Source organism: Seriola aureovittata, chromosome 5, assembly GCF_021018895.1.
Source record: "Seriola aureovittata isolate HTS-2021-v1 ecotype China chromosome 5, ASM2101889v1, whole genome shotgun sequence".
NCBI classification, from domain to species: domain Eukaryota; kingdom Metazoa; phylum Chordata; class Actinopteri; order Carangiformes; family Carangidae; genus Seriola; species Seriola aureovittata.
The window spans coordinates 25,260,947-25,275,849 of record NC_079368.1 but is presented as its reverse complement, the minus strand read 5'-3'; the positions used below and the strand labels follow the sequence as shown (position 1 = coordinate 25,275,849).

Sequence of the window (14,903 nt, the reverse complement as noted above, 5' to 3'; positions counted from 1 at the left end):
CAGGGGCACAGAACTCCAGGGCGACCTCCTCGCGGTCTGACGTACCCAAAGCTGCTGGTATAAATGAATTCACGGCGTCACCAAGCTCAGATGTTTCGCAGTACCAGTGAGCGCACCCGACTGTCAACACTCACCGGCTACAACACGCACAACACCCCTCTCTCACTCTCTCTCACAAACACACACACACACACACACACACACACTCACAAACACGCCTGCGTCATGCGTCCTGGGAGCGACGGCACGAACTCGGTAACTCCGATGGACCCCGGTAAAACGCCCAGCAGCAGCAGCAGTTTGAGAGGCTGACTGTGTCGAGTTTGTGCGTCCAGTAGCGTGTCCCCCCACTGCACTGGGAAAAGTTGCGCTGAGTGTGGTTGCATTATGGATGTTATAACAACAAGCAGCAACGACAGCAACGCGACCAACGGTTACCCTCACGGGGTGGACGTGGTTACCGACTGGGACGGGGGTGAGAATGGCACCGGTTCTGGGTCTCTGCCTGATCTGGAGCTGAGTTACCAGATTATCACCTCTCTTCTCCTGGCGTCCCTCATCCTCTGCTCCATATTTGGCAACGCGTGCGTCGTGGCAGCCATCGCCCTGGAGAGATCTCTCCAGAATGTGGCTAACTATCTAATCGGATCCCTGGCCGTGACAGACCTCATGGTATCAGTGCTGGTTCTTCCAATGGCCGCCCTCTACCAAGTTTTGAACAAGTGGACACTGGGACAAGAGATCTGTGATTTATTCATCTCCCTGGATGTACTGTGTTGCACATCATCCATCCTGCATCTGTGCGCAATTGCCTTGGACAGGTACTGGGCCATAACAGACCCCATTGACTATGTAAATAAACGGACACCAAGGCGAGCTGCACTCTTGATTAGTGTGACTTGGCTGGTTGGTTTCTCCATCTCTATTCCGCCTATGTTAGGCTGGAGAAGCGCCGAAGACAGGGCGAACCCCGACGCATGCAGCATCAGCCAGGACCCGGGCTACACCATCTACTCCACATTTGGGGCTTTTTACATCCCCCTTATCCTCATGTTGGTCCTATACGGGCGAATATTCAAGGCTGCTCGGTTTCGGATTCGAAAGACGGTAAAGAAAACTGAGAAGACAAAAACAGTGCCAGATAAGTGCTTGACTGTGTCACCGGCCATCTTCCACAAGAAAACCAACGGGGAGGCCGGGGGCAAAGGCTGGAAGCGCTGCGACGAGTCTAAACCCAGCTCTCCGTGCGTAAACGGCGCGGTGAAGCATGGAGAGGAGGGCGAGTCGCTGGAGATCATAGAAGTTATCAGCAACTCAAAGACGCACCTGCCTCTGCCCAACACCCCTCAGTCCTCGCAGGGCTACGAAAACATGAATGAAAAGAACTCGGGGGCGAAGAGAAAGATCGCGCTGGCCAGAGAACGTAAAACGGTGAAAACGCTGGGGATAATCATGGGAACTTTCATCTTCTGCTGGCTGCCCTTTTTCATCGTCGCTCTGGTGTTGCCTTTCTGTGCAGAGAGCTGCTACATGCCCGACTGGCTGGGCGCAGTCATAAACTGGCTGGGCTACTCCAACTCTCTCCTCAACCCCATCATATATGCCTACTTCAACAAAGACTTCCAAAGTGCTTTCAAGAAGATTATAAAATGCAAATTCCACAGACCGTAACCACACACAGCGAAAACATTTGTTTACTTAAATGTGGAGTAAATAAACGGACTGTATGAAACTGCAAAAAAAAAAAAAAAAGTAATACAGACTTTCATTCAGGGACATTCTCTTTTCGGTGTGTGTTTGAGAACCGTGTAAAAAAAAAGAAAACCCGGGGTCACTGGCCGCTGATGAAATGAGACAAGACAGGAACTCTCGCTCTTAATGTACGAGCTCATGTTTATTCAGTGTTGTAGCTACAGTATATAGCCTATGTGAGACGGCAGCCATTGTTGTATTGCCATGCAAGACGTGTCATGTGCTGATTCCATCCATTTTATCATGAGACACGCGGGGTTTGCGTCCTACATCATGAGCTTTGTAGCCACTGAAACAATAAAAGCAATCAAAGTTTGTCCTTAAGAAATATGAGTCTATTTTTATTTAGAAAAAGAGGAAAGTAATGAGCCAAGGGGAGATTAGGGCCTACTATGAACAATGACAGTCTCACTTGGGACCCCTCTGGTCATACATCTTCATATGGATCATGAGGAATGAATCATTTACCCTGTTGTTGAGAAAACAAAGCAGCCTGCAATCTGCAATTTATCAATCAATGTGACAGGCCACACTGATGATGGGGGGTAGGGGGTGGAGGGTGATCAGGTTGTCAGTGCATGGTGTGTTTGAGGTATGACCACGCTGTCTATCCATCAAATCCATCTCATAGTCGAAAGCAAGAAGAGATGGTTAATTTGTTCTAAAATGGGGGCATGGAGGCTGGTATTACATTTATAATGTAATATGTTCACCCCCCCCCCACACCCCCACCCCCTTCTTACTCCAGCTCCCCACCACCCATTCTTTCTATTTATGACTGCCAGATTGCCCTGTGTGTGTGTGTGTGTGTGTGTGTGTGTGTGTGTGTGTGTGTGTGAGTGAGTGAGTGAGTGAGTGGGAGAGAGAGAGAGAGAGAGAGAGAGGGAGAGAGAGAGAGAGAGAGAGAGAGAGAGAGAGAAACAACAGACTGTGCAAGGATTGCTCCAGAGAAAAATCAAGGGAGAGCGTCAAACATTTTGTTGTCTGTATTAGATTATTGTACAATACCATTCTCCATATAGTCCTAATGTGCATTGAGTGTTTGAGAGGATGGCTTGTTACATCATTAACATCAAGAAAAATCTGTGCTAAATTTAGTAAACAGACTCACAAAAGCACATAATGTCAAAGTTTCAACAGAAAAATAGGCCACACAATACAAAGAGTTGCAGGAAACCTCCTCACTGTGAAACTGCTCTCATCTATCAAACGAATCCCAGACACAAATCCACTTACACATGATACAAAGATAAAGACTGTCAGACATTAAAAGGGGAAGGAGGAAAACAACTATCAGTAAGAAGGCCCAGCGAGGCCTGCATGCTTCACAAGATGGGTGGCTATTTGGCTCGTTGTCGTGGCAACGCGTCAAGCCCAAGGCATCATGGGTCAGTCACAGTGCCGGGCGGGCAGCCTGGCTGAGCACAGGAACAAAACCGCGAGACACAGTGAGACACAGAGATGACACCTGTAGCATGCAAACATGCTCCGGTGAGGTGGTGTCATACTCGGCCGGGTGCATGGAGGCCTGTGTCACAGAAAACACAATTAACAACTTGTTTGTTGTTTCATAATGAATCCATGGCAGCAGCACTGTTCATTTAGGGCTAAGCATTCATAAGCTGTAGACTTTATAAACCATTAAAAATGATTTATATCAGTACAATTTAGTTCTAGTTAAATTTGTCAACAACCATAACTCCTCCTGTGCAGCATCTGTAACCACTGTTCAAACAGTTAATGACTGATTGATAATACAGTGTAACACAGATATACGTGATTACGTATGTAAACAAATCCTTAATGTATGTTTTGAGTCATTATTGACATGCAGGTTTAAAACTGTTTGGCTCAAGACTCATGAGTGTGAAGCTTCAGTATAGTTTGACAAAAAAAAAGAAAGAAAAAGTAACTCAAGGTCCACTTACTAGATTAGATTTCTGGCCAGATTTCAACCATATCTTTTGCTCAGCTGTGATGGGGGATGAAGGAGAGGTTTTTATCAATCAATTGATTATCAATAAAAAATAATGATAAAAACTTATTTATTAATGATTACAATAAATAACTATAATATCATTAAATTGTTGTTGTAAATGTAAATAAAATAAATACATCATATTCATTTATTAATTATATTTATCATTAACAAAGACCTATCTAATATTACTACAACTGCATTATATCGTATCATATCAGAGTGATGGTGACGTCTCAGTATGAGCAGAAATGATGAGGCACTTAATTGATAGTCAATCAACATTTGGATCGAATCCAAATTACTCTTCAACTATTCTGACAATTAAACATTTCCTTGTTCCTTCTCAATTGAGAGGTTTTAATGTTTTTCTCTTGGACTGTTGATCAGGTAAAAAGACTGACTTCAAATAACATTTCATATTTTCTGACAAAATGCACTTAATGACACTGTGCACCTGGTTTTCTTGCCAAATGTTAAAGATAATCAAACATAGGCATTCATACAAAACCACAACCAGCACTGATTTTAGTTACAGGACCTTAACCTTAACCCAAATGCAAGTTCAAAAAACGCACAAGTCATAAAAAAAGTTTGAGCTTGTGTGTGGGGAAAATTGAGCTGGAAGGAGATAGTCATGAAAAACCCCTCGATTTCTCCAAGGGTGCCACGTGTTTTCTTTCTCCATCTGATCACTTTATCTCTGTGGTGCAGCATCAGTGCGACATCAATGCCATCAAAATGCTTTTGGGAAAATTAATCTCATACCTGTGACTTGTAGGTCAAGTTCTGGGCTTATGACGGGCTCAGAGAGGCCCATAGCGAATGTGGTGGGAGCTGATGAGCAGGGTAGAGTATATTTCTCAATTGTGAGTCAGACTGTGTTAAGACCATTAAAATCATTACATTTTGGTCGTGATAGATAGATATGGGATTACAAAGCAGCTGACCCATTTTGAACTATGTCGTAATATCAAAGGCTTGGATTGTAAAACTGCATTAATCCCACTCACTCTGGGACTCTTAAATGTAGTATAAGTAGGTGGGTGCAGTGTGACCATGCAGGAGATTTTCCTTCAACCATAGGAGAGGAGAGGAGAGGAGAGGAGAGGAGAGGAGAGGAGAGGAGAGGAGAGGAAGATTATATAAAATGGTACTACTAACATGGGGATTACAGGGTTATTGCATGTGTGCCAATGCCCTCTGGCCTAAAACTGGGGTAAAAACTGTATCAGATTCTGCCCATATACAGTGAGCTGTTACTGGTCCTATAGAAGCATCTTAGGATGGATGAACAGAGGGTTAAAGAACAGCCAAGTACAAATGCAGAGCTCTTGTTTCAACACATTTGTAGACACTGAAAAGTGGCGTCAACGTCGTCGTCTGACAACACACGAGATATTAAACAGATACAGATGTCGGGTTAGAAAAGTAGCACACAAGAAATAACAGATGTTATTCCAAAGGCAGCCCTGTTCATTTTAAAGTGACATTTAATTTGGCTACATAATTGTTTTCACTGTGATTGATTCAACAGATCAATATCAAAACAACAGCTGCCACCTGAAAATGTGGCAACTGTTAATCAGTCATTACCGGCATTGTGGCTGTCATGTAAATGTGTAAAAGTGACAAAAGTGATAACATATAATCTGCACAGGCACTCAAAAAAGTACATGTACTTAATATCAATTACTTTATTAATGTACTTTATTTTATATGTATTTATTTTATTATTAAACTTGCATGATCAGGCCTTTTTGAGATGGAACAGCAAAACAGTTGTGAACTAACCAAGGGATCCAATACTATAGATTTTAGGTGATCAGATAAGCTGTACTTGACTGTAGTGACCATTTCAAAAATTTAGGGAACCTGAAAGGAAATAGGCTCAGGTAGCATATGCTGTAAACTGACTCAATACGAATATTTATCTCCATTTCAAAATTAACATCACTAATTAAAATAGGCCAGTTGAGTAACTGAAGCCTGTCATAGTGAAGGGGCTCAAAAGGGAGTCTTAAAATAAACCTACAAATCTAGGCTGCTTTCAAAGGAAGGAGGACTGCTTTGGTGATATTTTCATAAATGATAAGCATAGTCTAAAAATACAGTATTTGTTGCATAAGGATTTCTTTCTGACACAGATGATGAAATCCACTGGAAAACATTTTTACAGTAAACAACAGTAGAATAAGAAGTTTGAGACTGTATCTGGTACCCAACAACATGATGTGTTTTTTAGGTGTTCCATTAAAAGTACACACGACACATTTACAGAAGTTATTTGATGCTAGCAAAGGACACACACATAAATGTGTAGATATGCATATAGTTTTTAAAAGCTTGCTTATATCATTGTCATTTGTTCAATGTATGTAATATATGACTTGACAACAAATCAATCTCAAACACCCTTCGTCCTGAAGCTGTATTCACTACTAACATTAGGACTTTGATTTATGCAGGTTTGTTCTTTTGAAAACAATCCTATAAAATACAGAAAGTTTGGGAAAACTGGGGAAGGGAAAAAAAGGTTTTAAAAGACAATGGGAAGAGGAAAGGGGCAAAGAAAAGGAGAAGGGATGAGAGAAACATGACTGAACACTCAACACAACACATGTTTCTGCTTTCCCTCCTACTTCAGGGTCTTTTTGATCTGTCAGAGTTTTTTTTTTTTTTTTTTTAAGGATCTCACAGCCCACGGCCTGTCACACGCTGGAGGCTCTCTCTCTCTCTCTCTCTCTCTCTTCTCTCTCTCTGTCTCTCTCTCTTTCTGTCTATGTCTGAGAGAGAGGAAGGAAGGGAAAAGCACCGGAAAACTCCTTTTGACGTGGAGAAATGAGGCTTTAGGGCACTCTCAGATATGGTGATTTTTTTTTTTTATTTTTTTTTTTTATTTTTTTTTTTTAACTACAGAGGTTAGTTTTCCTCATTTAGAAAAGCATGCATCCTTTCTGTTTTACAGTATTGTCCAAACATTGATGGATGATATTGCCTCTTTTTTTCTTGCACACACAAAAACTCATCCCTGTGATGGAGGGCAGGCATCATGTGCTCAAGGACAACAGCTAACAGAAAAAAAGGTAAGAGTTAACAATATCAAATGATCTCTGCCACTTGCTGTTTTAACAAACAATTCAAAAGCATAAGAGAATCGTGCTACAATGCCTATTGCTATTTTTTATTACAGCCAGTGAGGAACACTTCACCTCAGCTTTTGAAATTTGAAAGAACTCTGCATCTGCTTCAACAAGACTCAAACAATCACTGCAGCTTTGCCTATTCTCCTTTTTCTGCACTCCTCTTTTCCCAGAGGACCGCTTGGTGCTTTTTAGTAAGTGCCATTGAGCTAAACTTTGATGAGGTAAAGTATGTGAATAGACACAGAGTGGATGAGGTGAAGTACCAAACACCAACTGTGTGTCACAAACAGTGACTGTGTACCAGTGTCTAAATTAAGGCCACAAGCCCCTCTCAGTATGACTACTTTGCAGTTGCTCATCCATCCATATGTGTGTGTGTGTGTGTGTGTGTGTGTGTGTTAGGAAGGGTAGAGGGAAGTGGAGAGAACATGGGCTGCATGCAAACAACTAGGGCTGTGTATTGACAAGAATCTGGCAGTACGGGGCGCCTCGGCGGCTCACCTGGTGGAGTATGTGCCACATGGACTTAGTCCTAACCGCAGCGGCCATGGGTTTGAATCTGACCCATGGCCCTTTGCTTCATGTCAACCCCTCAGTCTCTCTCCCTGACTTTCCTGTCTATCTCACACTGTACTATCAAAAATAAAGGCAAAAATGCCCATAAAACAAAAAGAATCTGGCGATACGATACATATCACAATACATGGGTTACAATTCAATATATTGCGATACTTTAACCTCCTAGGACCTGGCGTCCACATATGTGGACCTCACATTTTGGGTTCCCTAGACCACAATACTAACTTTTTCTCAACAAGGGCCTGGTGACCACATATGAGGATATTATACTGCCACTCAGTAATCGAAATTTAAAACTAATGTCCTCATATGTGGACATTATTTTTCTCAGGTCCCAATCGGCCTTAATAGCAAAGAGAAATTAAAAATGCACGCCACGCAAGAGTTCGGGTCTTAGGAGGTTAAGGAAGACAATATATTACAATTTTTTCATTTGTCATAGTATAAAGAACACATATATGTACATATAAAGAAAAATGAACTTTAAATGCACAAAGAACAGATGGCTCTTGTCGATCTGCTTAGAGCCTTCTTCATTGTGGAAGCCAATACGAGGCCACATTTCAGCTCTGTACGCCGCAGGAGAGTTTGACCGGCCATCCGAGCCAGAGATGGGCGCTCAAGTTTGCGACTCTCAAGCCATACGTAAGTCGTTACACACAGTGACTTGAAATGTTCGGTTTGGTCCAATGTGGCAACGGACAGGAGCAGAGAAGCTATTTTACAGACTGAGTCCAGTTTTACACGGTAATGTAGCCTGAGTTTATTTTGCAGGATAATGTATAGTTTCATTTCCTGCTGTTGTTTCAGTAGAATTCCTAATACACTAATTAAGGTACCCGGATGAAGGGAGAATAACTACTAAAATTAAAATATGTCGGGTTTTGTGTTTACTGCTGTACTGTCCAGTCTGAACTCTAATCTCACACTCTTTATAGCTACTAACTTATACAGAGGAAAGTGAAAAAAAGAATTACAGTTTAATGCACATTATCTATTTTTTTAAAATGTTTTTTGGTTCAATAACATTAAGGAAATGTCTGACAAGCTGAATGTCTTTCCATCCCTTATTATCTTGTGTAACTTTACAGATAAAGGAATGATGACAATGTAGTACATGCTTTGAATTACCATGGCAGTGCAGAGTTCTAAGCCGACTGGATGACAAGCAGCAGATAATAAAACACTCACCACAACCATAAAAGACTTGAAACCTGACTTGGACTTGTGAACAAAGACTTGAGACTTGACTTGGACTCTATCTCAAAGACTTGAGACTTGACATCTCTAGCTGACTCATCAGTGGTAATGTTACCACTGATGAGTCAGCTAGGTTTACTAATGCTACCAATAGTGGTGCACCCTTATGCTACCTTCTGTCTCAGTTTACGTTGTTATAAAGGGTCAAATGGCTGAGGATAGATAACAACACTGCCATCTAGCAGCCAGGCATTTAAACATCACAAAATATACCACTGTCTGCCACAAAGATATTTTCTTACACCCACTACACACAACCTGGAAAGGCTATTTGAGTCCAGCTATCAGAAATAAGAGTCCAAATAATATTAAAAAACTTTGTTATTATTTACTATGCCAAATGACAGTCAAAATGTGGTGAACTGTGTGTGTTAGTGTGTCGGTGTCGGTGTGGTGACAGCCCACCTTCAGCAATCGATTCGACTTTAACCTTAACTTTATTGTCTTCTCTGGGAAATTTTCAAATCTCATATTCAAGTGGAACATAAAACTGACAGCTAAACCTACGATTCATGAAACATAATAAAATTCAAATAAAAATATAGCGTACATCCAGCCATCATCATCCAACCCAATCAACAGTGGTTACAGCAATACCATCATCATCATCTTCATTAGCCTGATAATCAGCTGACTCATCGATAGCATGAAAGATAAAACCATGGCTGACCTACCATTTGGTATTCTGGTATTCTTTCTCATCATCATCGGAAGGTTTTGATATTGATTTACTGCTCACCCTTAACTTGCCACCTGTCTGTATAGAAATGACATATATAGTACATACGCTACTAATTCTGTTGTCTGGACCCAGATAATCCAGATATGAGCAACAGTGTGAAGCAGGGGAGGGCCCATAACGAAATTGAGAGACCTGTAAAGCAAATGCAGCCTCATACATACCGTTTCACAAGTTCAGTATTTTCATAAAAGAATCATTTTCAAATATCCACCAACATACACTTTAGAAAATGTGATTTGAGCTACTGTGACTCCAAACTCTAAAGGCAAAATTTATAGTCTTTTTGAGATAAAGTTGGATGGTTCTCATAACTGCATCTTAAGGCACTTGTCATCTGCCATCATCACACTGCTGTAGTGGCTGCCGGGTCATTATTTCACATTACTAAATTTGCTTTATCATCTACTGACTTTCAGAAGGGAAGATAATTCCAGCAGCCATCTATTATTTTAACAAATTAAATACTTAAGTGCTGGCACTGGAACAACTTCACTCATTTTAAATAAATTCACAAAATGAAACAGAATGCTTGATGGCACACAAAAATGAAAGGGTCGGACAAACAAGCAGAATGACAAACCATCACGGTGCATAAAGCTACAACAACAGCAACACTCACTCTAACAACTAGAAACACGAAGAAATTAGCGTCTTGTCTCTCCTCTGCCTCCTCTCCTATCTGCAAAACACTTAACATATTTTCAACAAAAAAAACATTAATTACCATTTTTTTTGTGTGATTTTGCTAACATTTAAACTCTGCATTTGATGTTACTGGCATTTGCATGTTATACTCTTACTGTTCCAGCATAAATAAATACGATGTTGGTTTTAATCTGCATCTGCACTGTCATCCCAGCACACAAGGCAATTGCACTGCAGACTCTACACCTTTGCCGTTTCCTGTTGGTGGAACAAGCTACCAAATGCTATCAGAGCAGGGGCATCTCCCTCTCTCTTCAAGACTCATGTCTTCTGAGAGCACCTTCTGTCCTAACACCTTTAACACCCTGACATGCCTAACTAGCACTTACTATGCATTTTCAGTGCACTTCTTTACCTGATCCTCCTTGCACTTGTCGATTTGACAGCTTCATAATACAATGTTCTGACATGATCCATTATGCTGCATGAGACGTACTTTTACTTTTGATTTTAAGTAAATTTTGTGCTAATACTTTTGTCTTAAATTGTAGAATTAAGTATGTAATTATGTAAATTGTGACTTTAACTTGTAATGGAGTATTTTTAGAGTGTGGTATAGCTAGATGACAATACTTCTTCCACCACAAAATTTCAGCAACTTCATACCTCACACTAATAGATTAGGAATATTTACAGCACAACCTCTGAGTGTAATTAGGCTTTTTAGAGAGTTAAAAATGCCATTTGGGTCCACACATCCAATATTTACTTCATCATTCCCCAGATTTTCAGGGTCTTAATGGAACGTAACAAAATGGACTTTGTGTGTGGTAGTGTGTTCCTCCCAGTGACAGGATGTAGCTGTGAGTCTCACACAAGATGTCAACACAGGTTTTTAATTTGGACCTTACTGCCTCTGGCACCTTGTTGATGCTGTCAGGAGACAGAGTCGGAGACAGAGTGATAGAAAGAGATCTTGGAGAGGAAACATCACTTGGCTTATTGCATCATTTCCAGTGTGCCTGTCAGCGAGCAAAATACGTTGCCAAGAGTAAGATCTATTGCCTTAAAATGAACTCTTTAACACCCCCCCACCCACCCCCCGCCCCAGCTACTGTCTTCGTTTCATCTGCTGCCAATTCTTGCTCAACATGCGTCCTGTAAATATGTTCACAGAGAAGTATAAATAAAGTAAGTATAAATAACTTAACATGTCAGTTTTTTGCTTCAGGGACAACATCTAATTTTATTTATTTATTTATATTTTTTATTTTAAATTTCCTCCCTGTGTCTCTGTAGCTTAAAATTTACCAGTAAGTCTGCATGCTTTTTGGCAGTTAAGTGTCTGTGCCCATGGTTACGATGGCTTTATTGCTGGCTCATAGATAATAACAACATGATCTTCATGCTCGCCTTTTTATGTGCTCAGAGGCAAACTCTTTGCTTTCAGTCATGTTATCTCAATTGCCAACAGGATACGGACGCTGGCAGAAGATATGCACATTAATTGGGCACTTATAAACACACACACTCTAATGTTCCAACAGAAACAAATGCTGTTATTTCCACAAGCCCCACTGATAGTCAGCATGAGCATTTTGCAGAGCAACATTCACTACTGACTCTTACAACTGCAAGAAACATTAGGACTTCATCTTTTACACGGTGAGATACTCAGACTACATCTTAATCTGCTTTGTTTGTCTGCTTGTGTGTATTGTTTTTTTTCTTTTAATGTGGAACCAACCTACAGCAGATGAAAATAAGACCCCAGGCTAAATCTGACTAATTTTACAGAACATCATATACATCTTAATTAGGCTAATGTATATTGTTCCTGATGAATCAAATAATAAAGTAATCTAGATGAAGCAGAGGGAGGGGCTGATATTAGAAATATTTGATCATTTGCATTTCTTTGTTGTCAAATACTTGAGGAGCAATAAAATGGTGAATAAACAATTTTGATTCTTAAAAAAAAATCCCTCATTATATAACGCTCAAATATATCTCTGTCACCCAACATGAAAAAAACCATGTGGCTTAACAAATTTGTACGGCCCACTTTCATATGCATTGGCTTCATGTCTAAAATAACCCTCCTCCTTATATAGCTGACGGGTTCCTTACTGAGATAGTTTTAAGGTTTGTCTTATCAGTGGGGAGAGATTTAAAGATTTGTGTGGGTGAGATGGTTGGCTGACTAATGTTTGGTGAGTGCTACATTTACCATCACCACTGTTTGTCTCAGCTAATACAGTTGCTTCACTTACTTAATACTTTGTGATGGATGGGCCCACAAATTAAAGCAGGAAGACGGTGAGCAGGCTGTGTACTACATGTGAATGAATTAGAGAAAGAGAGAGAGAGAGAGAGAGAGAGAGAGAGAGAGAGAGAGAGAGAGAGAAAAAGAAAGAGTTAATTTTGATGTCAAAATACTGTTTTTGGCCTAGTGCCAAGAAATTAGGCACTACTACTGTACACTACTCCTCTCAGAAAGCATTTGTTACCAAAGAGAGAAATCCTCAGTATGGGGTATTTATAAGGATAATCAGAGTCCAGGCTCACAGATAAGCTGACAGCCTTGGGGCTTCAGATGAGGAAGCTGCCACTGTTTGCACATGTGTATGTGAAGTCAGTTCTCTTTCAAGCATAAGAATACATACTGCATGTTCCTATTTACAGCAGCGTGAACTATTTATTTTTGATCACATGTGAATGTGTAAACGGTACCTTGGTCATCTGAATGTGTCTGGACATGAGCAGACACCTTCAGGGTGTTTATATGCCTATATGGGATTGCAAGGCCTTGGTGTGTAGTTTAGTATAGCATGCTCTCATTTGTATTTTGCGTGTATGCAGTATTTGTGTATATGTGTGTACACTCACGCAAGTTTTGAGCTGTTGACTAATGATAGTGGACAGCAGCAGCAGTCCCCATGGCAAAGTCTGACCATTAGTCTCTGTCACAGCCCAGCTGCAGCTCCACGTATCTAAAGGATAAGAGCTCACTGACACTTAATCATTCGCAAACTGAGACTCTAAAGGAGGCCAATTAGATACATGCAGTGCTAACAGCAGCCAGGGGGCTTACATTATGATCCTCTGACCATGTCATTTAACAGAGAGAAATAGTATATGAGAGTGCATGCACAGTGTGGAGTCCTGTGGGGAGTCAAGCATGGTAGTTTGTGCAAAGAGGAACACATGTACTTGCACCCTGACATCAGAACATTAAGGATCCATAGATGAGGAACAATAAACATACACAGTGATTCTTTGCCTGTCCTATTAATAATGATACTGTGATGTGATTGAATCAGGCACTTGATCCTGCAGGGGTTCCAAGGTAGGATATGTAATTACTCCAGTGTGTTCTGGGTCTGCCCTGAGGTCTCTTCCCTGTGGGCAGAAATCCCAGAAAACTTCCATGGGTATCATCTTGTAGGCTTTCTGATCGATATCTATTTTTCAGTATTAACAAATTTCTGCTGTCAATTAAAATGCTTTAAAAGCAAAATGTTTGTCTCGGATGCAAGCATGCTAACAACTGCTAACCCCCCCTTATTTCCTTATGCATCTTTGCACCTCATCTCCCTTCCCTACCTCCCTCTCCCTTTTCTTTTTTGTGCACCTCCCATGCTCTTCAATTTTCACCTTTTTGCTCCTCTCTTACTATTCCCGTAGCAGCTCTCCTCTCCTCTTTCCACTGTGTCTAGTCTCATAGACTTACCACTTAACGTCAACAGAAAAAAAAAAACAGGTCAGAGAAGAGCAGCACCCACTTGCTGTCTGGCTGGCAGAAATCGTTGACCTTTCGCTCATGTTCCGTTTTTCTGAGCAGTGGAGTCTGTCAGATGACCTCTCGTCTTGAATGTTGAGAGACCCTTTAAGTGTTGTTGAGAGAGACTGAAATAGAAATTGACAGAGGAAGAGAGAAGTCATGATGGGAGCCATTTGATACAGACGTATCCAATGATCTAACACACTAGTAAAGAATCAAAACTGATTCAGTTCAGTTTAGCAGTTTTAATATTCATAATGATGTGGACTGAGGATTGTTGCAGCGTGTAATTTATGGCTTTGGATTTTGTTTTGTCAGGGAAGTATTTTGCATTTGAGGTAACTCAATTTGGTTCTTTGCATTCAGAGTTTTGCCTAAACTCTGTTGGGAAAGTTGAGCCATAACAACCATAAAATACTGTAATTATTACTGTAACTTCTAAAATACAAAGTAAATGTAAAAATTACCAAATATGCTTAGAAAAGTACCCTATAGGGGAAAGAAAGGAATATTATATAAAAAAATGGAATGGATACTGTATATACAGTATATCAATAATATATGCCCGCCTCAGCTCCTATTAATTATGTAGACTCGGGAAATACAGTATACTGCCAAACTTTGCAGACTCAGTGCAAATTCTGTATACCATTATGGTGATCTCTACTCTTAAACTGCCCCAAAACAGTTTCCAATCGTCTCCATCTGAGAAGATTCACATGAGATGTTTTGCGGACACAGCAGTTTGTGCATTCACATGTATGCATGCATAAGTGATGCATAAATACACACATAAATATGCTGATCGAATCCAGCCCAGGGCCCCTTGCTGCATATGTCATCCCCTCTCTATCTCTCTCTCTCTCTCTGCTTTTCCTGTATGTCCCTGAAAAAAAATTCAGTCATGATTTAGATTTCATAGTATCAGCTGGTCTGACAGCTTGCATGCTAATGCTTGTGTTACTTCTTTCATCTCCAGGGTGTTGCGTTAAAATTAACAGGCAGCAGGTGAATAAC

At 40.7% G+C, this 14,903-nt stretch overlaps 1 protein-coding gene and 1 long non-coding RNA gene across 3 annotated transcripts in view; one reads left to right on the top strand and one right to left on the bottom strand.

The window, feature by feature from the left end:
- htr1aa (5-hydroxytryptamine (serotonin) receptor 1A a) lies at nucleotides 1-2,460 on the top strand. Its single transcript, XM_056375371.1, has one exon. The coding sequence runs from the start codon at nucleotides 388-390 to the stop codon at nucleotides 1,669-1,671; it is 1,284 nt and encodes a 427-aa protein (XP_056231346.1). The 5' UTR covers nucleotides 1-387; the 3' UTR covers nucleotides 1,672-2,460.
- Nucleotides 2,461-2,723: 263 nt separating this feature from the next.
- The window catches only part of LOC130168990 (uncharacterized), a 49,320-nt gene continuing 37,140 nt past the window's right edge, over nucleotides 2,724-14,903 (bottom strand). Inside the window, exons 1-6 of one of the 2 annotated variants that reach the window (XR_008827766.1) lie at nucleotides 14,679-14,756; nucleotides 13,888-14,011; nucleotides 12,992-13,095; nucleotides 12,376-12,437; nucleotides 3,681-3,724; nucleotides 2,724-3,280 (exon numbers count right to left, since the gene is read on the bottom strand). This is a non-coding gene — a long non-coding RNA (uncharacterized LOC130168990). Of the gene's footprint in view, nucleotides 3,281-3,680; nucleotides 3,725-12,375; nucleotides 12,438-12,991; nucleotides 13,096-13,887; nucleotides 14,012-14,678; nucleotides 14,757-14,903 lie in introns of those variants that run through there. The other variant, XR_008827765.1, reaches the window with a different exon arrangement.

Excerpts from the sequence above, each read along its gene's own strand:
- htr1aa (XM_056375371.1), top strand. The coding sequence starts at position 388 with ATGGATGTTATAACAACAAGCAGCAACGACAGCAACGCGACCAACGGT.